The sequence below is a fragment of the Grus americana genome, chromosome 1, assembly GCF_028858705.1.
Source record: "Grus americana isolate bGruAme1 chromosome 1, bGruAme1.mat, whole genome shotgun sequence".
NCBI lineage: Eukaryota > Metazoa > Chordata > Aves > Gruiformes > Gruidae > Grus > Grus americana.
In genome coordinates, this window is record NC_072852.1 from 92,820,159 (window position 1) to 92,842,469 (window position 22,311).

The 22,311-nt window shown below is 45.2% G+C and overlaps 1 protein-coding gene across 3 annotated transcripts; it reads left to right on the forward strand.

Moving 5' to 3' along the window:
* Positions 1-14: 14 nt before the first annotated feature.
* Positions 15-21,138, forward strand: CCDC191 (coiled-coil domain containing 191). Of its 3 annotated transcripts, none has more exons than XM_054813506.1 (17): positions 15-170; positions 558-596; positions 1,423-1,564; positions 3,864-3,995; positions 4,536-4,714; positions 5,204-5,427; positions 6,227-6,383; positions 8,288-8,478; positions 9,242-9,491; positions 10,859-11,328; positions 11,845-11,939; positions 13,590-13,672; positions 15,055-15,144; positions 16,297-16,440; positions 17,638-17,790; positions 18,168-18,322; positions 19,824-21,138. In XM_054813506.1, exons 1-17 carry the CDS (start codon positions 21-23, stop codon positions 19,954-19,956), a joined length of 2,787 nt encoding a protein of 928 aa, XP_054669481.1. In that variant the 5' UTR covers positions 15-20; the 3' UTR covers positions 19,957-21,138. The 3 variants fall into 3 exon arrangements, with proteins under 3 accessions (XP_054669481.1, XP_054669483.1, XP_054669484.1); XM_054813508.1 differs by having other exon boundaries at positions 1,477-1,564; XM_054813509.1 differs by lacking the exon at positions 1,423-1,564 and having other exon boundaries at positions 100-170.
* The last annotated feature ends 1,173 nt before the right edge of the window (positions 21,139-22,311 follow it).

Here is a 22,311-nt window from a genome sequence, read left to right on the forward strand (position 1 = left end):
CGAGGGGAGGCGGCGTTGCCATGGCGAGGCCGCTCCCGGCGCGATGCGCCGTGCGACATGCTGAGAGGGGCGGGCGGCTCGCGGGGGTGCCTGGCGTGGCCATGGCCTTCCCGGGGCACAGGCCCCAGCTGTACCGCTGGCGGCGCCTCACCGCCGGGGCCAGACCGGAGGTAACGGGGCCTGACGGGACGGCGGGTAGGCGGCGTGGAGAACGCTAGGGGGCGCCAATCAGGGCGCTGTCCAATCAGGGCGCTCCCTCTCGGGTGAGGGGCCGCGCGCTGCCGCCACGCCCCCAACGGCTTAAACGGCGGTGGGGGGAGGAGGTCGGCTGCTTCTAACCGAGGGTGCTGCGTGGGCTGTGCGCACGCGGGACGGGCCCGTGGGGTCCCGTCCGGTTTTAAGAGCGGGGTCAGGCTCAGAAAAGAGGTTTCCTAGGTCTGGGGGAGGGCTGCAGCAACAGCCGCTTGATTCGCCAGTGGATGGGAAGTCTGTGCTGCGCTCAAGTGAATTGCTCTACAGGTGGTTGCAATGCTATTATTTTTTTATCTTATTTCCAGCCAAGGTTTGACTCTGATAACTTGGAACACTGGATTAAGGTGAAGTAACTTGAACAGTAACTCACTCAAGAGTAAGGTACCTTGTTGCTATGCGTAAAACTGACAGGTCACACACACAACTTGCTGTTGGGCAGTACTGCAAGTTGTATGTATGGGCAAGTAACACAAGAGATTTACCCCAAAGCACCATCTCCTGCATCTACAGCCACCTGAGATAAAGGAAAATGATTTCTAGGGTGCACTTCCCTTTGTTTTATTTCCTTGGGCAGCCCTATGCTCTGCCTGCTGCTTATGGCAGATAGAAGTGAGCATCTGCCGCCTGCTGCAGCCCCCTAGGCCTCTGGCAGCAAGTTGCTCTGGTTGTCCTAGCATAAAGGGACAATTTTCTGCAGAAATGCAGGCTGTCTGGGGTACAGGTGTTACATGTGATGCTGCAGGACCATTTACACCTCAGATGAATATGGGATGGAAAAATCACTCCAACTATTTACACAGTGGCCAGCCTAGTTATGACAAAGTGCTGATACCAACTTTCATAGTTGGTGGTTGCTGGGGACTGACTTAGCAAGTCTCCATTCAGCCCCCATGTTGCATTCTCCCAACGTGTTCTCCAATCACTGTGATTGGCACTAATTGCCAAATGAATGCTTATTACTTAATCGTTTCTAAGTCTAATTTCTCCAGTCAATCAAGAACAGTCAGAGAAACGTGTTTCAAAAGCAATCTCTTTCTTATAACACCCATACTGTCTTGTGTTACATTCCCACTGATGTTTGCTCTCTCTGGAGGAGAAACCTGGATATAGGAAGTTTAAAAATTTATATCCAGCAATCCTTAGAAACGTTTTCCTTTCTTTAATTTAAAGAGAGTGGAGCAAACCTCTGAGTATGCTGTCTCTGAAGCTTTTTCCCTTCAAAAGTCAAGGTATTCACAGGGGCCTTGTGGTCCTGTGATGAGTGTGGAAACCGTGGAACAGCTGCAAGATCATGATGAGGCCTGTGAGGAAGGTGAGCTGAAATACTGCTTGCCACAAGCTGCTGAAAATTAACTCTTCTTCATCCAGTATTATGGTTCTGATCTGAACAGGCGCTTACAAAGTTTGAGAGCAGAAGAAACAGTTCATAGTAAGATGCCTTTTATCTAATGGAGAAAGGCATAAGAAGAATCAATTGCTGGAGTTCAAGGTAGATCTTAAGTAGCATACCTAAGGGAAAGATAAACTCTCTGTCTCCTGGAGATTTTAGGTCAGGGATGAATACTGCCCTTGAAGATGCACTGTATGGTCAAGTACAAGTTAGTGGACTCTAGGAAACCAGATGAAATTACTTGATATATTTTTGATAGCAGGCCAGATGTGAAAATGGAATTGCTCTGTGTAAGTTTCACGTGTACAAATAATTGTGTGGTTTTCCTTGATTCCCATGCAAAATTTTCCTCACTAGTTAGTTAACTAAATATTCCCTCTGTAATGCCTGCAGCCACAAGTGCTTACTGAAATTTGAAAATAAAACTGCAGTACATTAAAAATAAAAAGAGGGAAATTGTCTCCCATGAGTGCTAGATGTACATCTGCAGTGTAAAAAGCTGATAGGAAACAGGATTTTAAAACTCAAGTTAACCATTTTTTTTAAGACTCAAAAGTGAGCCTTAAAGAATGGAATGAAGACTTGTCTCAAGATCATCCACTTCAATGCAGGGAGTCAGCTTTTTCACCTGCAATCATCAAGGGTTCACCTAATAGCACAGAATACACCTATCTGCTTACAGTGCACTGTCTGAATGCATTATATAAGCATAGTGGCTCAAAAGGAGCTGTCTTTGCAATAGGTGGGAAAGTTGCTTGCTTTCCTTGTGTTTCTTTATTATTTTTGTTTGCCCTTCTCTGCCTGTGTTTTCTTTTTATAGCTACCAATCCCTCAGGATTGTTCCTAGCTCAGCAGAAAGCCTTTTATCTGGAATCCATTATTAGAATACTTAATGGTATTAACTACACATAGGCCACTTTGCAAAGAAAGGTATCAATAAGAGAAGTGCAAGGACTTTTTTTACTCTAGTTATGAGGACCTCACATTCCCAGTCAAAAAAGTAACCCTTCCCCAAGTGATAAGCTGTTTTTCTGTCTTCTTTCTGTTCTGAGATATATTTCCTTGTTCCTGAGCTGGCCTGAGAGATTATAAAAGAGAACAAAAGTGATTTGAAGGACAATAAACATTAGATTTATGTTTTCTTCAAAAACCCACCCCTTTTTAAGGAAGTTTTAAAAAGGCTTTATTGCCTTAGAAATACCAGGACTCAATGGGAGCATCTTCATTTTGTGTTAGAACTAGGGATCTGGAGCAGCTGCTTCCTCCTGCCTAGCGGCTGTGCGCCTTTACAGGGGATGACTTGCACTGCTGAGATCCCTGCTCTGTGCCCATCCTCACCTCATGGATGGCTCAGGACGGCTCAGCTTCTCATGGGGCTGCCCCGATGCCTTGCAGTTTACAGCCCTGCTAACAGCTTGGCCACCTGTGCAGCCAGCTTGGCAACAGCCACTTCAGCCATCTTTGCTTTTGAGTAGAAACTCTGAAAAAGGAATTTTTGCCTTTTTCCACAGAAGAGTGGAGATGCAAATAAAAGTCCACAGAAGGACTTTGTATCCAGTTGGTCATGAGGCATTTGAGCTCACTGAGGAGTACCAGATCCATGATGGGTGCATTCCTGTAGTTGCAGTCTTAATTCTGAGTACAGGTAGTCCCTGGTGAAGCTTGCCACCTGTCAGATTCGTAATCTAGACTCACTGGTTGTTCCAGGAGCTATGGTACTTGCAAAACTTAAGCTGTACACGTGAAGCTAACATTTATCCAAACAGTGGTTCTTTTTGTATTTAACATGTGACAATCTTGGCTGTACATGTGGAAAATACCTAGGTGTGTGCAAGCGCAGTGGTAAAACATACGAAAGCTATCTGAGTTATGAATTACCTCATGTGAATTCCATCTCCTTGATAAATGCTATAATAATCACACAAGTGATCTAAATGTCCAGAGAATCCTATAGGAAAAATGAGGTGGAGAAGAATTCATTTGTGACATATGTGACATGGAAAAAGTTTGCCACTTTCTCTTCCTGTTCTTTTATAGATCAAGAGGATGAGAATAGAACTATCAGCCTTATTCCATTTTCTGTTGCAGATCAGCTTTCAGTCATTTTAGACTGCCTTCCTAGCATGTGATATAACTATCCCAGAGACAGAGTCTTGCTAGTTTACACTTACCCATATATTTTTAAAGCAAGTGAAGTCATCAGTCTCTTTCCTCATGATAGCCCAAGAGCTGCTCAGTAACTGGATGAAGTCCGAACTACAACTGGAGCTGATGAGAGATGGAGAAGAGGAGGTTGACTCTGTCCTCCTGGAAAAGCCTTCTGCAGCCCCTCTGAAGTATGAGCGGTTTGATGGTGAGAGCACAACAAAGCAGTTCCTGGCTTCCTCTCTGAGGATATGCTGGGGAAGGGAGCGAGGTCTCCTGGCTTGTCAGACAGAGAGGTAAAAGTTGCTTTGAGGCCAGGACAGTGGGCTCAGTAGAAACAAGATTAGAGGTGATGATTTTTCTCCCCCAACTCTTACGGCAGCTTGCTGTAGGGCTGCACAAATGCACCTCATAAACATTCGATGTCTCCCTTTGTGAAAGAGAAATTTTATTTCTTTTGTGTATGGGTATTTGTGAGGCCTGTCAAATTTATACAGCCATTTGAAATGCTCAGAGGCAAGGCAGTAAAAAATGGATGAAATGTTGTTACTGCTCTAGCGTGTTCAATGGGAGACTGATTAAGACTCTTTGGGGATAAATGGAGTGCAGTCAGTGTGTCCGCTTTCATCAGAAATGCATTCACAGTCTGGGAAAGCGATCCCTTTAATTACGTTAGGCTTTGTGATCTGAGACAGAGGGGTTTATTCATTTCAGACTAGCCTGAGATAATCTGAATTCCTCATTTCAGACTTGTGCAGCTATCTGGAACATGAATTGGAAAGTTCTTCTGTCCAAGAATACCTGCAGCATCTTTTGCAGAGTGAAGTTGTGAACTGTGGGATAGTGGAAGACCTCAGACTTGAAGACATCAAGGAAAAACAAAAACTTGCAGATCCACGAATAATCATGGAGCTCAGACACAAACAGGTGAGCAGGCAAGGCAGGACAGTTAAAAGGAATAAGATAATTATAGGATTAGAGTAAATGCTCAGTGATACTTCCCCAGTATTCTCTCCCAACCCGCAGTAATCTCTGACTTGCAGGCAAATACCCGAGGTTTAGCTGAAACGTTACTGTGTTTCCACGTGCACGTTAGCTATTCACAGTAGCTTGCACAGTCAACTTTCACTACTTATGTTCAGGTTTTCCTCCTTTCTGAAGACTGACAGGAAAAGCCGCCATGGCAGTCAGTTCTGAGTTTGCTCCCATCGAGTAATACTGGTTTAACTTCACTGTCCGGAATGGAGTTTTTTGCTGGTCTGAGAGCAGAACCAGTCCAGTCAGTGCCAGCTACAGATCGGTTTGCTTGCTTCATGTGAAAGGTGGATTGTCACCCACTCTGTCAGCGTACAAACAACCTCAAATTCTTCGGCCTTTGGTTTCTGTTTTGACTTTTGCTCATTTCCTCCTTCACAGGTGAAAGAAAACCGAATGAGGCGTCAGAAAGCATTAGAGCTTCAGAGACAAGAAGAGGCCCTGAAGAAATCAGTTCTGTCTGAGGCCAAGCTCAAAGCACAGGAGGAGGACAGGAGGAAGGCTCTGAAGGCCCAGAAGGAGGAAGAGGAGATCCAGAGGGAAATGGTGAAGCTGCGAAAGGAAATGGCTGAGAAGAGGCACATCATGGCAGAAGCACGGAGAACGTAAGAGGCAGAGGGGTGCATGGAAAGAACCATATGAAGAATATTTCTCTTATCAGCTCCTTTTGCTAAATGTAAGAGGAGTGGCGGTCCCAAATGAAACATCTGCTTTTTCTCTGTCTCTGAACTCTCCCAAAACCTTTTATTCCTTTGTTAGCAACATTAATGACAGAGTTTATTTAGTGGGAAGATGGGCTGAAGATACTGTTAGCCTCCCCTCAGTGTACCAGTATGTACACTGAATCACAAAGCAGGAGTGTGTTTGCACCACCGTGCGTTTTCTCCATCAACTCTGTGGCCACATACAGCCTCGTTAGTGTCTAATGCAGCATGAAAGCCAGTATACCACACACACACACACACACAAAAACCCAATAGTCTGTGTTGAAAGTACAGCACTTACAATACTTCCTCTGCTATGAGAGAATAAAGCATTCTTGGCTGAGAATTTTGCAGAGACATTATTTTTGCTTCTGCTGAGCTTGGATTGTCAGAGATGTGACTTGTAGGGATGCCAGTTATTTACTTAGGCAGCCCTGAAATCCTAAATCTTCTCATGCAAGTGCTTTACTGAAATCTTACTGTTTTCTTCTGCCTGCTATATTTTGGAAATGCTCCAGACTGTTTAATCTCTGGGACCCCAAACCATGACAGAGGCTGTTTTCTAAGAAGGCTGAGTTAAATAATCAGAACTTTCTAAGCTGTAGAGGTGATTCTCTTAGGATTGGCCAAAAAGAAGGTGAAATCTGTGCTAGAGTACTTTCCTCATTGTATTGGATCTGTATGTTTGTTCACTTTCCAGGGAGGGGAAGAGACAAGAAAAAAGTCAGAAGCTGTCATTGCAGGAGGTACCTATTACTGCGTCACCACCCCCAGTCCTGAAGAAAGAAGAGCAAGGAGAGGAGAAACAGAGAAAGGCTCAAGAGCTGCTGTGCAGGATTCACACCAATAAGCAGAGAGTGAGCATCACCCCCTTCTTTATCTGAGACTCCGAGCTACCTGGCCTCAGCTACTATTTGCAAAACTGAAGTAAAAAGTTGTGGTTATCAGAATTTTTTACTTCCTCCAAGCCCTCCTGCCAATACCAGGAAAGTAGAAGAGCAGGGCAAAAAGTGTCTTGTAAGACTGGGAGCAAGAAATCCTGAGCCTCCATCGCCAGTGTGTCTGCACCTCAAGTGTACTCGGAAGTTTCACTTAGAATTGTGGAAAAGATGTGGCTCTCAGGACGGCTGTGAACATAAAGGCTTCTGCAATTGAGAAATAGGCAGATGTACAGAGGAGGCAGTGGAGCAAGATTTGTGTTACCTTGAGGAAGGAAGTAAAAGAGGGGAAGTGGCACAAAAGGGCCTGAGAAGCCCTTGTTGTATGTATAGAAAGGTATTTTAAAGATTGCCTTGCAGACCCTGGTGCAAGAGCAGGGAGAGAAAAGAGAAGTGCTGAGGCCTGGGATGAATTTTGAGCTGGGTCTCCAAGAGTTAAAGTGTGCCAGCACATCCACAGTTAATGGATTCCTTCAGGTATCCACTCCCACTGGGTGCAGTGAATATTCTGTGATGTTGCAACAGCTCTTCTGAGACAAGCATGCAGATTTTAATAATTCCTAGTAGGCATCTATTTCTTTTACTCTCATTATTCTGATACCACAGCCAGCTCTGGGTTAAACACCTGCTTGTAACAAATACTTGCAATTAAAGAGTGATCCTTTGGTACTGAATAATTTTATATGGGCAGTCTCAGCAAAGGGAATAAATTTCCCTGAGTGCAGGTCTGAATGCCATCCATCATGTAATGTTTTTAATTAATAGAGCAGTCATCATCATTAATGTCTACTTATCTACATCTAGAATTTTTTAATAGAAGAATCCCTTAGCTTTTATGGTGTTTTCTCCCCGTGGCTCACTTCTTCTGCCTGTCTGCTGGATTTGAGCTTGGCTACTATTTAGCAGTACACAACTTCTCTCCAGCACAATCTAAGCTTTGAAGATAAGCCTGAATGAAACCACAGAACAATTTAGGGCTGGCATAATGTGAGAAGCCACGGCTTAGCTGAGCTAAGCAATAGTGACACTTTGATTATTTTCCTACAGCAGAAAGAAATAGCTAATGCATTGACATTTTGTCCTTTTTGTAAGTCTGCATTTGGAGATTTCAGTGAGTGAGAGGAATGCAATTAAAACAAGGCATTATGACAAAAGGGGAACAGCTGAGTCCTGTGAGTTGACCCACTTGGAGGATCAAAATGAACAGTGTCTGCAGTGACAGGGCTAGAATTATGGGGTAGATTAGATAGCAAATTGCTGTTCTGTACAGTGTAAATCACTCCCAGATGCAGTAAGTCTACACAATAGGGGAAAGGTTTGGCTTCCTACTGGAACAAGGGTGATCTTAGGTTGTGTCATAAATTCACACTAGGAAGTGTATTGGGTTTTGTCTAATTTAAAAAAAAAAAAAAACAAGTGGTCCACAGAGATGTTTGTGAACTCTTCTCCACAGAAGTGTTCATACCTTATAGCATCTTAGACATTTTCTAGATTTTGAAATGTCTTCCCTGTCTCTAGAAATTCTGTGTTCCTCACCCATTTTCTTCCTTGGTGAATAAGCGTGTTTCACTTGGTGAACTAAGTGCGTTTCACTCAAAAGCATAGAGCCCTACACTGTTATCTTTATAGTACCTTTCTGCTTTTTGTAGAAGACCTGCACATGCTCTGCGTTATGTTTATTACCCTCAAGGTAATTGCTGAAAGTGGGGATTCTAAAAAGAATCTCAAAAAGGAAAGTCAGATAAGGGGAAGGGTGGAGAGGATCAGCATTTGTGTGACGGGCTCTATCTTGCTCATTGGTTTTCTGAAACTCTCCTATGCAGTGCATGCAACGACATTTCTCTGCTTGGCTGAAAGTCATTCTGGAGCACAGAATTAAAATGGGAAAAGCCAGAGTCCTTGCTGACTGGAAATGCCAACTGAAGGCCCTGCGAGCCTGGAGAAACTATACTTGGGCCCAGAAAGTAGAGCAGGAGGCACAACAATTGGAAGTTCATCTCCAAGATCAAAACAGGTAGCGACCCTACACTGTAGAATTCCTCCTGCTGCCACAGTACTGAGCAGTGCAGTGATCAGGGACTGTAAAAGGGGCTTGCCAGTTAGCCAGCAGGAGGTAAACAGTAGCTTTTTGAGAAAATTGCTACATTGCCTGCAGTCTGCCAGAGGCGTTGAGGGACGGAGATAAACAAGAGCTTTAGCACTTTCCAGCAAGCCTGTGTCTCACACTCTCTATATGTGTCTTTCCTGGAAATCTCACCCTGGCTTGCTCTGGACCCCAGAGAATATGAGGTACCATATTTATTCCTGATTAATATAGTTATTTCCTATTTCAGTAGTAGTATAGCAGAGAGCATTTTGCCCAGTGCCTTTCATTAAGGAGGCTGTTGGATGTATTCCCTATCAGCCAGAGAAAATTTTGTTTTTGCAGGTGTCTGGGAGGCTGTGTGGTGAGGCACTGCCACTTCCCCCCATGCAGCTGGCAAGGGAGCAGGATACCTCTTTTGCACTTATCCTACAGCCCAAGGATGACACAGGAAATTGCAAAACATCAACTAGGGAAACTTATTTCAAACTAATGGGCATCTTTTCTGCCCTGCCACTCCTCCTTGGAGAAACTCTATACAGCTTTGGAGGGTCTTCAGAGTTAAGCGACAAAAAGACTTGGGAAGTTACGGGGCTCATGCCATGGCCTGGACTGCTGTACTTGATGCAGTTGTTTCAGGCAGGCTTGGGCCGAAGCCTAACTCCTGTAACAACACAAATGCTTTCTCATTCAGGAAAACACAACTGTCTGTGGAGCATAACCAGCGACGGCTTTTGCGCTGCTGCTTTCTGGCATGGCAGCGCTGGAGCCAAGCGGAGACAGAAAAGCGGGAGCTGCAGATTAAGAGGGAGGAGACGAAGAGAAAGATGGCACAGCTGCTGGAGAGAATGTCACTGGGGAAGGATGGTCTGGACAGGCCACTGGAGGTTAACAAGCTTGGGACAGCAGAAGTAAACCATCATCAAGATTTGCAGCAAGACAAGGTAAATCCTTCCTATGTAGTTTTGTCTATTGGTATCTTGGTACTCTTACAAAGTACTTCTTTTGAGCAATCTGAAATAAAGAATATATTGTCCCAGAGGAAGGCTTCTTTCCCAGAGTGACCCCCAAATACCTGCCTGCAATTGTTCAGGAGAGAAGTCTTTAAAAATCAGAGGCAAATGTGAAGGACAATGGATGAGTTTTAAAAATAGTCTCTAACGCTGTCAGAGAACAACCCTTCATGTACGGTGAGTCGCAATGAGCGTCCCACCCCCAGATCACTTTTGCTGAGAGATTACTTACATCTTTGATGCCTGCTTAGACTTAAAAAGAATAACGCTTGACTGCATGACAAGAGATTTTGTCATGCCAGGGCAGCTCTCTGGCTTTTAAGCGTGGGGGAAAAAAGTTGTCACTGGCTGTTTCAGGATAATAAGCATCGCAAGGAAATAGGAGAGGAGAATCAGAGGTTGCTTCCTTAAATTGTCATTTGTCAGGTCAGAACCTGCCCTTCCTTTCTGTTTATAAAGCCTGTATCACAGCAGTATCCCGATCCCAGTATGAGAGCTCACACACACATATTATAGGTCAAGCTTTTTGTTTGCTTAAGTGTCAGCAAAAGTTGATTTCCTACAGTGCATATATCATCTCAGTAGGCCTGTATTTTTCTTCTGATGCACTGGTAAAATTTATGTTGAAAGGATGGGATGGAATCTGGGGTTTGACGTAGGAATCAGAAAGCAGACGTTACATCTGATGCCTCTTCAGAGAAAGACCATGTGTCAGAGAAGGCTCAGCCTCATTCCCCACTGTGCACCTGTTTCACAGTAATATTTATCAAAGCTGGAGAAGAGGCATGAGGAAGCAGCACCATGTAGACTTCTCTTCCATCTGAAAAGGGGCTGTCCAGTAGATCAGCTGTGTAGATCACTTCCAACAACTGGTTTTCCCTTTACTCTCCATCTGAGTGCTGAGCAGGGACAACACAGTCCAAAAGGGAGTACGCTAATCCCTGAGAGATGAGCTAACCCCTAAGAAATGAGCTGTCCTGAGCTGTGCTCCCTAACAAAATAGTCAGGTTATATTCCTGCCAGAGCTCTTACCTGATCAGGACTTTTTTCTCCCAGTGAAAGGGCACACAGCTCCTTAACAATTCTTTCCCACAGCCCCCCATTTTGTACATAACAGGGCTCCTCTGCCCTGGCTAGGAACTGGATAAAGATTGCATAGCTGAGATTACCCTACTTCTCAGGCATCTCACTAGATTTGCATTAAAGAAATACTTCCTATGTAGGTAGGACAGAAGAGTGCTTGGTTTGAATCAATGCCAAATTTTCCTAATTTCTTTTTTTTTTTTTTTCTTCCCTAGCCAATTGAAACTTGCCTCAGAAAGAAAGAACCTGACCAGACTAGACACCACTCTTGTTGGGATGCTGCTGACACATCTCATTCCTACAGGAAACCCAAATTTGCCTCAGAGATTACCCTAAAACACGCAGTCCCAAGTGCCCAGGACCAGGCTGTGTACAGGAATCAAATAGCCACTCTCCCCCAGCAGTTTCAGGCACCTGGTACAAAGACAGCTCCTGCTTATGGTAGCCATTTTGAGTACTGTCATGCCTTCCAGCAACATCTGATTGAGGAGCAGAGGCAGCAGCTTCAGAAACAGCAAGAGGTGATCCTTGAACTGCAAGAAAGTCAGAGGCTGAGCAGAGCTAAAGAAGAGGCAGCACAAGCCATGGCTGTAACCCAGCCACTTAACAACTCTGGTTCACAAACCAGGGAGGAAAAAACGAAGAGGGAAAAACAATACAGATGCAAGAATACAACCCATTTGAGGTATATGCTCTCGAAAAAGCAGGCTCAATTAGTCAGCATGTCTCATTCCTACTCAAGTTGAGCCAGAATTTGCCAGGCACGCTTCAGTCATGCTAGTGCTATGTGGTCTTCTTTTCACTTGTGACTTAGCCTCAAGACTAGTATCAGGCTGGCCACAGTTTTCCATCCTTCTCCCTTTTTGCAATGGTTCGACACAATGTGAGCCATACAGTACCCATTTAAAAACAGCAATACTAGAGGGTCACACATAGTAGCAGCAGGGATTTATTTAGTTAGGAAAAAAGTGTGTGTCATCCTCGGTACTGCAGAACATGCAGCAGCCCTGGGTACTCAGCTCCTTTGCAAGGATGCATCATTAATCCCATTTCAAGCAGAAGAAAGGTGTATCAGGAGCTCAGAATAAAATTGCAGCAGAATAGAGAATAGAAACTACAAAGTGTTTCTCAACCATAGGTGGTAGGTGTGAGATGTCATTTCACATTCATTGATGAATTTCTTTACTTTTTCTTTTTAAAGTCCTCCTGTTTCTCATGGGCCAGAAAACACAAGAGCAGTGATGCAAGGCAGAAGGCCCTCCAGCCAGCTGACCTCAGCTCATCCTATACTGAAAGGTATTGTTCTAGATAGCAAAGGCCATTCCAGACCACTTTTCTCAACAGCTTGTCTGGCAACTTCTCTCTTTCTTTGCCTCAGCCTTGCTGGTTGATGACAGTATGCAAGTAAAACTCAGCACTCTCTTTCCCAGCCTGACCAGTGCCATGAGAGGGTGAGCTGTTTTCATGCCCATCAGGCATCTGTAAAACCTGGGCCACTGCAAGCCCCTCCAGTCCATGCTTAGTACACTATGGCAGTAGTTACTCCTGACACTTGTGATTGTTTCTGGTGTGACAAGACTCAAGAGAGAGAAGTTCTACAGGCATTTTTGCTGTTAGTCTTATTCCCTTCATTGTGCATCCAAGTAAGACTTAAACTGACCAGTCATTTTCATCTAACTTTGACAGAGGTATTGAGATTTCAAAGGGAATTAAGTGCCTACCCAAGGGTTTGTGAGACAACAGTAGCTAGGCTGGGGAAGGAGCTCTGGATCCCTGCCTTCTGTGAGATCTCTCCCCTTCTCTGGCCACGCTGGAACAGCATATACACGCTAAACATGCAGCACAGCCTTTTCATGCAGTAAATTAAGTAAATTAAGATCAGGTTCTGTTATATCCCTAGGGCATGTTCTTCCATATCAACTAGGGGGTGGTCACAGTCTGCATGAAAAGTTGTTTGCAATATGATCATTGTGATGTTTTAACAGTTTTAGGATCACTAGAGCTTTTTGGCCATAATAGCTGGGCATTAATAGTTAGTTGTCTTTCATTGACTGTGTTCAGCTCCAATACTACCTAGTCCAAGCTATCACTCACTGATTTGCCTGAACTCTGTACATGTTAGAGGCAGTAAGTGTATTTTCAGAGCACTCAAGTGCATTTGTTTGAAGATCCCCCCAAAAAATCAGTTAACAAGTTATTACTGGATGATTTCCCCTTGGCAGAGAATCCTGGGACACCTGAGAGGAGAAAAGAATCTGAGGAAACCTGTTGTGGTCAGAACACTTAAATGCCCCCCCAATTGCTCCAACCTGTGCTTCATTTGTGACTTCAGAAGAAGCAAGCATGAGTTCTCACCTCCACTGCATGTTCTGTGTGGTCATATCAGCACTGATAGCACATCAGCACTGATAGCACATCAGCATCTTTGCTTATAGCTAGTAAGATCACTGCATTGCAATTTATCTCCCTAAAGAAGCATTAAGCAGTAGTTGCTCACTAGTGGGACCAAGTACCTGTGGGTCAATGTGGCAGGGATGCTTTCCATTGTGAAATCACTCTTTAAATAAGCAATTGGAGCTTACTGGAGACCTCATAGCAATTGCTGCTAAATCAGGTGCCCTGAGCCTCAGCACTCAATCAGGGATGACAGGGATAAAACTTCTGACCACAGCTCCTTTCATAACTGAGCCTCATGGCTGTGACTGTCAACCAAGGGGAGTGGAGTGAATCTAACTGGGGTAGTCCCAAGTCATCTCAAATGTTTATGGGTTCCTTATTCATGACGCTGCCAGCCATAAGAGGCAGCAGAAAGCAAGTCCCTTTGTGCTGGCATTGCCAGGTCAATGGGGGCCTGCAGTAGAGTGAAGCGGTCATCCTTGTTCACCAAACTTCTGCCATTATCCTGTAGCTCATTTCCACTAAGCCTTATGTCCTCTGTTTCTGTAGCTATGGAGGACAGAGCAACTCAGCGTGCAGAACAGAGGAGGAAACTAGAAGCAGCCAAACAACGAAGAGAAGAGGAAAAATTGGTAAGGGAAGTGGAAAATGAAATGAAGTCTCTTTCACACCATTCCAGTTACAAGAAATGCTCTTTTAACCCCAGAGTCAGGGACCAAGAAAAAGCCCTTTATCCAAAACAGTTTTATAGCTTGTGAGAAAGCAGATGTCTGGCACACATCAAAAGAAGTAGTTATTGCTGCATTTACATGCAGTGATGGCGCTAGCCCTGCCATATCACAGGCAGACACCTCATGTTGATGCAGTTGCAATTCTAGAAGCAGCCTCCCTTCCCACCCCCGCAACACTTCTTTCACACCTACCCCATGATGGTAACTTGTCCTTGCCGAGGATGGGAAGGGGAAGTGTGTGCAGAGATCCACCTGATTGGACCTGGCAGTGGTGGGTTTCCCCTCCCCTGCCTTTCCCATCTGGTCACATGCAGCTTGAGGACGTGCAGTCTCACCTAGTAAATACCCTGCATCTTTCTAGCAAATCTCTGCTGAAGAGAGAAGATATGGACAATGTCTGCATAATTAATACACAAATTCTGTGATATACATCCAACAAGAGGAGCCTTCTTAGCTTCAGGGCAATAAGCTGTTACTAAAAGCATTGATAATAAGTTGCATTAGGATTACAAAGCTCAGAACTGGGATCCTAAAACAATCAGCGTTTTTTCCTTCTCCAAGCAAGAGAGATGCATTCACATACACAGGAGGCTGAAACAAGCCTTAGAGAACACTTTAACCATAGAGCGGACAGACAAGTATCAAATTAGGTTTCCTCAGCTAGAGTTGCTGGGATTGTAAAGATCAGGAAGCACAGTCGTAGTAATCATGCATTATGGTTGGTGTGGGTTTTAGGCCTTTGATGCACACATCAAGAGCAAAAGCTTTGTCAAATCAAAGTGGAGTGGGGTTTGCAAGGGGAGTAGATAAACGTTCAGAGAAGGATATTTTGCCAACTATGACCAGGACTGAAGTAAATCAAGTTCTTTGATCTTCAGTGTTTGGGGAAAGAAATGTTTGGGTACCTATGACACTGCTTTGCATGTAGAAGTAAAACTTCAGAGCAAAGCCCAGGGATTCACAACTCACTTCAGTAATCAGGTTATCAATAAATAACTTGGTGTATGGTTTAATTTTTTTAGGGGAAGAGTGGGCAAATACTATAGCTTAGGGCAAAGAAATATATAGATAGATAGACAGTAGAAAGAATAGTCCCTCCTTCTTTTCCCTTCCACAGTTCATTGTCCAGCACAGATCATGTCTAGTGTGTGATAGTCTGCTTCCTTCTGAAGTTTCAGGTGCTGGTCAGTAGAGGAATACTGGGAAAGCTTAGAGGTCTGTGTTCTCTGAAAAGGTCACATGCCAAATTAAATTTTACCTTCCTCCATTTTCTCCATTTCAAGGCCCAGCTGAAGGCTGAAGAGGAAGAACAACAGAAGAAGGAGGCCGAGGAAAAGGAAAAACGACGGGAGGAGAGAAGGCAGCAGAAGCTGGTGACAAAGCACCTCACCTGTTCTCCCTTACCCCCCTTTAGCAGGGATAGGGAAGAAGAGCCATTGCCCACTAGCACTCAGCAGCCAGAGTAACATAAACCGAAGGTCTTCATTAGTAGAGCAGAGTTCCACAGCACTTGCTGTCTAGACTCACCACCTTCCCCCTTTTTGGCCACGTTACAGGAAGGGCTGTGGACCGAACACACTATGAAGTATATACTGTCTCTGTCTCATCAGCAGGACTAGAGGTCCCAGCTGGCAGGGCTGAGGTACAGCCACATAAGCCCCCACAGTGGCAGGATGTTCAGCCTACTTTCAGGCTGCTCCTTCCACTTGTATCCCCCTTCAGCATATACACAGCGATACCAGTCACAAACACACGACTTAGACGTAAACAAGCCCGACAGGTATATCAAGGGCAACTTTCCACCTGAAGAATAGAAGCATCCTCTCCTTGGAGCTAGCCTAGGAATAGCCCCACTTCATTATTGTTACTTGGAAATGAGCTGTCCTAATAACCCAAATAGCACATTTGAAATCTCACAGGAATTTGACCTACAACTAGTGTTCCACTTGGACTGAGTGTTTTAGGATGTTTGACCTTCATCCCCGAGTCTTAGTCAAAAGTAATATTGTGCAGTTATATAATACCCACATCCCTCCCCTACTATTTAGGTTAGATTAAGTGATAGGGTCCGTGCATAAACTCAGAATCATTTTTGGACATGTTTTCAATCTAGTTTTATAAACATAGAAAGCTGCCCTCCTCAAGCTCACCAAAGCACCCCTCCCCACATTGATAAAGGCCCATCAAAAGGAGGTTCCTGCTACATCAGTGCTGCTGGTAGCCATGGGTTATGTGTCTGCTACAGTAACACCAACTGCAGTGCTGAGGGAAGGCCATGTACTGATACCGTGGCCCAAGGAAATGTCCGGAAATACCATCATCTTCCATGAGAATTTTCAAGACAGTTTGCTTTCTACCACAGGTTCTAGTATGTGGGGTCATGTCTGGTCTGCACTGCTAAAGATGATGCAGATCCCTCTTTCCTGTCAGGTCAGGACCTCCAGCTCCAATATGACAATCTATTGTCACTGCTTAACATCCTCTTCACCCAGAGTGAATTAAAACTACTGCTGTTTTTATTGTAGAAAGAGCTGGAGAAGCAGAGGAGGCTGGAGAAAGAGCAGCAGCTCCAGAAAAAGGCCAGAGATCACTATGAGAAGGTCCTGCTCAGAAGGCTGGGAATGGTGCCATGGAAAAGGCTGAGGGAGCAAGCCAAGGAAAACCTGGTGGTAAGCGCTGAGGAGAAAGGAAAGGACTGATGCCATGGGAGGAAGGGAAAAAGAATGGATGCAGCACTTAGCAGAAACCTTAATAGGCTCTTAAGCCAGGTTGAGATGGAAAAAGCAAAAATTCTCCCTGCACACCCTGCCCTATATTAGTTCTTTAAATCAGCCCATCTGACAATAATCACGAAAGGCCATCAAAAACCCACAAGGGTGGCATCCTCATTTATAGCTGATTAAACAGGAACCAAAAGGACAGAGAAAGGAACAAATTTCAATCTAATGAGAAGTCACCTTTTGTAGCCTCCACTTGTCTGCAGTACTAACTGCCACATGATTTGATGCCAATAACATAGTGGGAGTTAGTTTAGTATGATACAGCCAAAAAAATAAATTGAAGTTATATGACACGAGCCTGTCAGTTCTCTTGCTCCACAGCAAAGCTAATCAGTAAAACACTGCCAAGCCACTGTAGTTACAGTAGTTAACCCCAGCCCATCACTAGGGCTTTCCCTCTCCTTGGAGTTGCTGCTGGTGCAGTGTTGGCCACTGCTAGAGGTAGGACACCACAGGTGATAATCCAGTGATCTGTTCTAGCCTGGCCATATCTTCAGTGCAGAACAGCAAGTGATAGCTTCTTGACACATAAATATTGCTAATGACACATTTACATACATGACTTAATTGGCATGCCTGATCGGGGTGGACTAATAAACCCTCAACTGTATCCTGAAGATTTAGCCAGAGCCCAGGGCTAGGTTGGCAAGCTTCCACTTAAATGACTGGAACTGCAGCTACTTACAGTACTCAACCAGATGCACACAAGCCTTCAGCTGGGAAGAAGTAGAGGGATAGCAGCTGCTCTGTAAGTCCACCCTGCTGGTCAGCATTACAGACAGGGTTAGACTAAACTGTTACAGGTCATGCCTCTGCTCCATTCGCGTAGCTTAAACTGAGCATCTAATTCAAAAGGATATTCTCTAGAAGTGATGCAACAGTAGCCTGATAGACTAGTCTTGTTCCTTAGGCTGACCGCTCTTTGTGAGAACCTATCCTGTAAGTTGTTCCAGCTGTCAGATATCTGCATTTTGGGGGCCCCAGAAAGCTGAGGTGATTTTCTGGTGTACCTAGTTTTCCGTAGCTTTATGTTTATGTAGTCACTAGTCCAAGTAACTAGCTGCCACCTGTGCTGTCTTTCCTGAGGTGGCACAAAGGCACCACTGCTTGGGCCTGCAGAGGAAATGCCTGATGACTTGGCTCCAGGACACCCAGGGCAGCCTCACGGAGAAGGTGTCTCGGGCTGAGGACTTCTATTCCCATACGCTGCTGAGGCGGGGCTTCAGGAACTGGCTAAAGGTTTGCCTGTGCCACAGTGGCGAAACAATACCAAGAGAGCTAGCTGCTGCCGCCTTTCCCCTGACCACAGTGCTACTGTACACACCTGTAGACCAACCTTTGTGGGGTTAATGCTGTCCCCATTCAGCACCATCATTCCCTTCTTCAGAGACCTTCTTTCAGCTCTCCACTCCATCATTCTCCTCCACCCAGGACACTGTTATGTACTGCTCCTCTACCTTTGCACTTTCTGACCCTGCTCCCTGCTGATTTTCCTCCACTCCTGTCTCCATTACCCTTCACTGCCACAGTCTCAGCACTGCTTTCTTTCTGCTTATTGGGCTGAGGGTTAGGAGAAAGAATCCATTCTCACCTCTTTCTCTGTCCTCCTTCCCTAGTACAACAATTATCTCTCCACTCTGGAGGAGAGAGCGAGTACCCTCCATGCAGCCTGCCTCATGAGGAAGTACTTCTGGGCATGGTTTGATCTGATTGTGGAGGAAAAGAATACTTTATGGGAGAAGCTGAAGATTGCTACTGAACACAGGCACAAGTAAGCATACTCCTTTGCTAGCAGTTCTTTTTAGTTAGGTTTAATATACCCTATAGATTATTTTAGAGACTACTTTTGACAGGTCAATTATCTGCTCCTCAGGAACATGTGAAACAGGTTCTTTACTGCTGGTATTTTGCTTCTGTGATATGCACAGACAACATCAGCAGAGGTTTATGGTAAGAATTTTCCATGCAGTCTGGAAAAGGAGATGTAGTTGTACCCTTCACAGGACTTTTTAATCTGCTGAAAGAGAATACAGTGAAAGCGGATAAGTAGCTGAAACTTTCTAAGCTGATTAGCAGATCTGGCCACGCAGCTTCTGCTAAAAGCTGCCTTAGGAAGGTCTTTAAGTATGATTATAGCAAGCCCAGTGATTGTGCAGGAATTACACTGTATTGTTTTGTCCACAGCAGATAATTTAGTTCATAAATCCAAAGTTGATCAACTAGAAACCCTACTTAAGAAAACTTTCAGTTTATGCCGTCGCCAGCCTGACTTGGCAGTGAGAACTACAGCACGCAGTTCTACCGATCACGACTGGAGCCAGACACGCCCAGTTCACTCATTGTCCCATAACTGCATTAGCTGTGTACTTTAACAGGAGGAAAAAACTATTGTCAAAGTTCAGCTGAAAACAGAAGCATATTTACCTGCCTCACCATGAAAGCATGTCAGCTGCATGCAGTCATGAATAGCCTGTACATAGCCCAAACAGGATCCACAGCACCTTGGAGGAGGAATTTAATTAAATTCACCTCTTATGTGGTAGAGTGAACCTATTCTAGCCTGCCATGTCAGTAAGATGAGAACAGTGCATGATTTAACCCAACAAGCCAGCAAACTGGAGGAACCAGGGAAAATTCAGACCTAGGAAGAGACTGGATTCATTCTAAGTATGACCTTGTATTAGGAGGATAATCACCAGTCATTCCACCTTACGTCTTCCCCCACTGACTGGCAAAAGGCAGTTCAGACCTTGACATAGCAAACTATTCTTTAAACAGGACTGTTGCTCCCTATTGTCCATATGGGAACCCAGGGCAAGGCACCTCTGCTGGGGTGATTAAAATCGGGTAAGAATTGGAGCCCAGCTACCCGCATTCCAATTGGTTGGCCTGGACCAAACAAGCCTGCATTTTTCCTGAAGAAACTGCTCTCAGAGACTCTATTAATTCTTCAAGAAACATCTTTCATCCTCAGAGTGCTAAGCAAACACCAGCTAATGAATCCTGTCAAAGGGAGGAGCAAAATTCTTGGGAGAGAGGAATAGAGAAGGGCACTGTGTTATTTTCTCCTGGGACAACTGACATATTAATGGTGTGGTCTGCACGTAGATGTTTAACATGTCACAGCCCTGACTAGCAGCAGAAAGGACAAATGTCACAGGTATTTTAGGAGAGTTTCCCCATCATATAGAAGTCATCTTCTGATTACCTGTTATGTTACACACACATTTGCATGTTGTCACTTTGTTCTTTGTGTCCCCCATTTCTTTAAGGAGACTCATGCTGAATGCATTCAAGGCATGGAGGCAGTACCCATTACTGGTGAAAAAGGAAAGAGAGAGAGAGGAAAGGAGAAATCAGCTACGCAGGAGAGTAGCTGAAATTCTCCCTGACTTCCAAACATGACAGAAGAGAGGCAAAGGAGACTGGAAAATGGGACAAGAAGACTGATTCTGTTCAGCGCTATCTTCCTACTGACTGAAACAAATCCAGGGGGAAGTCCTGTCCAGTGCAAAGGGCCTTACAGCCAAAGGAGACTCCCTGGGGCCACTGCTGTTGTGAACTAAGTGTATATGGAAATTTCTCTGACGGTTTCACTTTGCACTTAGGGGGGTTATTCCCCACAAGGTTCTCCTCGTGTGAAGTCTCTGTAGGGGTGTCTTGGCTGGTGGCAGCAAGGCCTAGGTAACCAAAGCCTAGCACAGGGGGTGTTTCAGGCCAAGACCGTTTCTACATGCAGAGCTGCAGCACTGACATGAATCCTCCTCCATCACAGGAAGCACAGAACTGAACTGCACCTATTTTTCCTTAAGCAGTAACCTGGTGCTTTTCTGTTGCCAGTACTCTGTAGAGTGACACAGCTTGATCACAGAGCAAACAGACCTGACTGTCAGCTGAGCCCTAACCACTACTGCAAATTTGGCCACCTAGAGAACAGTTTCTAGCTAACTGTGCCAGGAAAGTTTGGATGGGAGGAGGAGAGAGGAGAGCTATTTATGCAAATGGTATTTGCTAATGGTCCAGATCACAGCATCACATATGGACAATCTAAAACCTGGATTCCTTTTGAAGGGACTGCCTAGTTCGCAGCACTGGCCAGCTCACAAGCACAGTGCTTTGATTTTGGTGGCAAGCGGTGATTCCAGGTTTATGAGCCTCTATCTTCTTGTCATTTAAACATTTTCCGAGCTGGTTAGCTGTAGTATGTAGGGATGTATAGTGCAAGTCTGTCTGGGCCTTTTCACTTGATCCAGCACTTCAAAAAAAACAAAAATCCAAGAAAAAGGTGGACTGTATTTTTACATAAGCTAAAGCTGACATGATTAAAGTTTCTTATCACTGTTTAACAGCATTACCCTATCGGCACTATGCTGCAGGTTAAGGTACAGCATGTCTTGTCTTCGCAACAGCATAAGGCAGGGATCTGGAATTGCTTCCCCCTCACAACAGGATAGGCAAAGTTCTCTCCAAAAGCATTTGGCAGTACAGGGAACACTTAGGTAACACCAGGAAGACGACGGTTTACTGTTATCCCTTGTACTGGATAATTTTTAAATCCTGTATATGCATTGAAAGTTTCCAATAAACCCAAACCTGAAATGAGCACAACTGGGTTGTTGGTGCAAATGCATTAGAAGCCAACTGAACGGCACTAGACACAAGTCCAGGGTCAGGGACCTAGGCCAGCAGTAAGCACTGCAGATGAAGTGGAACAGGACAGGTCAGGTGCCCAGGCACAGCAGCAGGCTCCACAGCGTTAGCATCAGGAGTTTGTCCATGTGGAGAGCTCTCGGGGACATGGTCAGAGAGCCTCCCTGCCCACACAAGCCAGGCTGTCAAGCAGACTCGCAGCGCGGGTCTGAAGATGACTGTCACTCCCAGGTTACCTCCCACAGCCATCCTCTACAACACGTGAACATTTACCATCTCCCAAAGGCTGATTACAGACCTGACCACCAGCAGGTCAGATAAGCGCATTATCCAACTGCAGGGAGCTGAAGGTGCCTGCATGGAGAGTGGGCGAGTACAGACCATCTGGCTGCATTAAAAGGCAGATTGTGAGAGGAAGCGACAAGCTGAGAGGGCTGAATAACTCCTCTTGCAGGGAAGAACAGGCACTGCAGAAGGGTAGTGTCTTTCGTTCGCAGAAGACTGAGCCAAAGAGGCAGGGAAGAGCAGAGCTGGGGGCTGAGCTACCACATGCTAGTGCCCCAGTGCAGCCAGCAGCCACACTTAGTGTTAATAGCGGCAAGCTGTGGCAGCACAACAGCAGCAGCAATACCTTTCTTCTTAGTATGCTCTCTCCCCTTGGAAGCCTCTCTCATGTAGTGCCTGGAACACCTCCAAACCAGCCTTTATGCTCCCATGTTCCTGGTGGCCTTTTCCCAAACTGACTTCCTCCTTACCAGGGCTTGGCAATGAATGCAACAGGCAAAGTCTCCAAGCCCACCCTCCATCTGGATTCACAGCACAAGGAGGATAGTGAGCCAGAGGATGAAAGGCGAAGACGAGCTTTCTCAGCTAGAGAGAAGGCAGCATTACAGCCACCTGGAGACAGGACACACTGCAGCTGTAATGGCAGTAGCAGGAGTATGGAGCAGTAGAGTGGATGAGCCCACACGCGGCCTGGTCTTGACCCTAGCAACAGGCTGAGCAGGCATTGAATCTGCATCTCTCACAGCTAAAAAGGTGCCCCAAACCACTGGCTAGTCAGGGGTGCATCCAGTTTACTGAACAACAGATTCCTTCCCCAGCAAGGCC

Coding starts and splice junctions, on each gene's coding strand:
- CCDC191 (XM_054813506.1), top strand. CDS start 21: ATGGCGAGGCCGCTCCCGGCGCGATGCGCCGTGCGACATGCTGAGAGG. Junction 5,428..6,226: donor ATGGCAGAAGCACGGAGAAC/GTAAGAGGCAGA, acceptor TTCACTTTCCAG/GGAGGGGAAGAGACAAGAAA. Junction 15,145..16,296: donor AGAGAAGGCAGCAGAAGCTG/GTGACAAAGCAC, acceptor TTTTTATTGTAG/AAAGAGCTGGAGAAGCAGAG.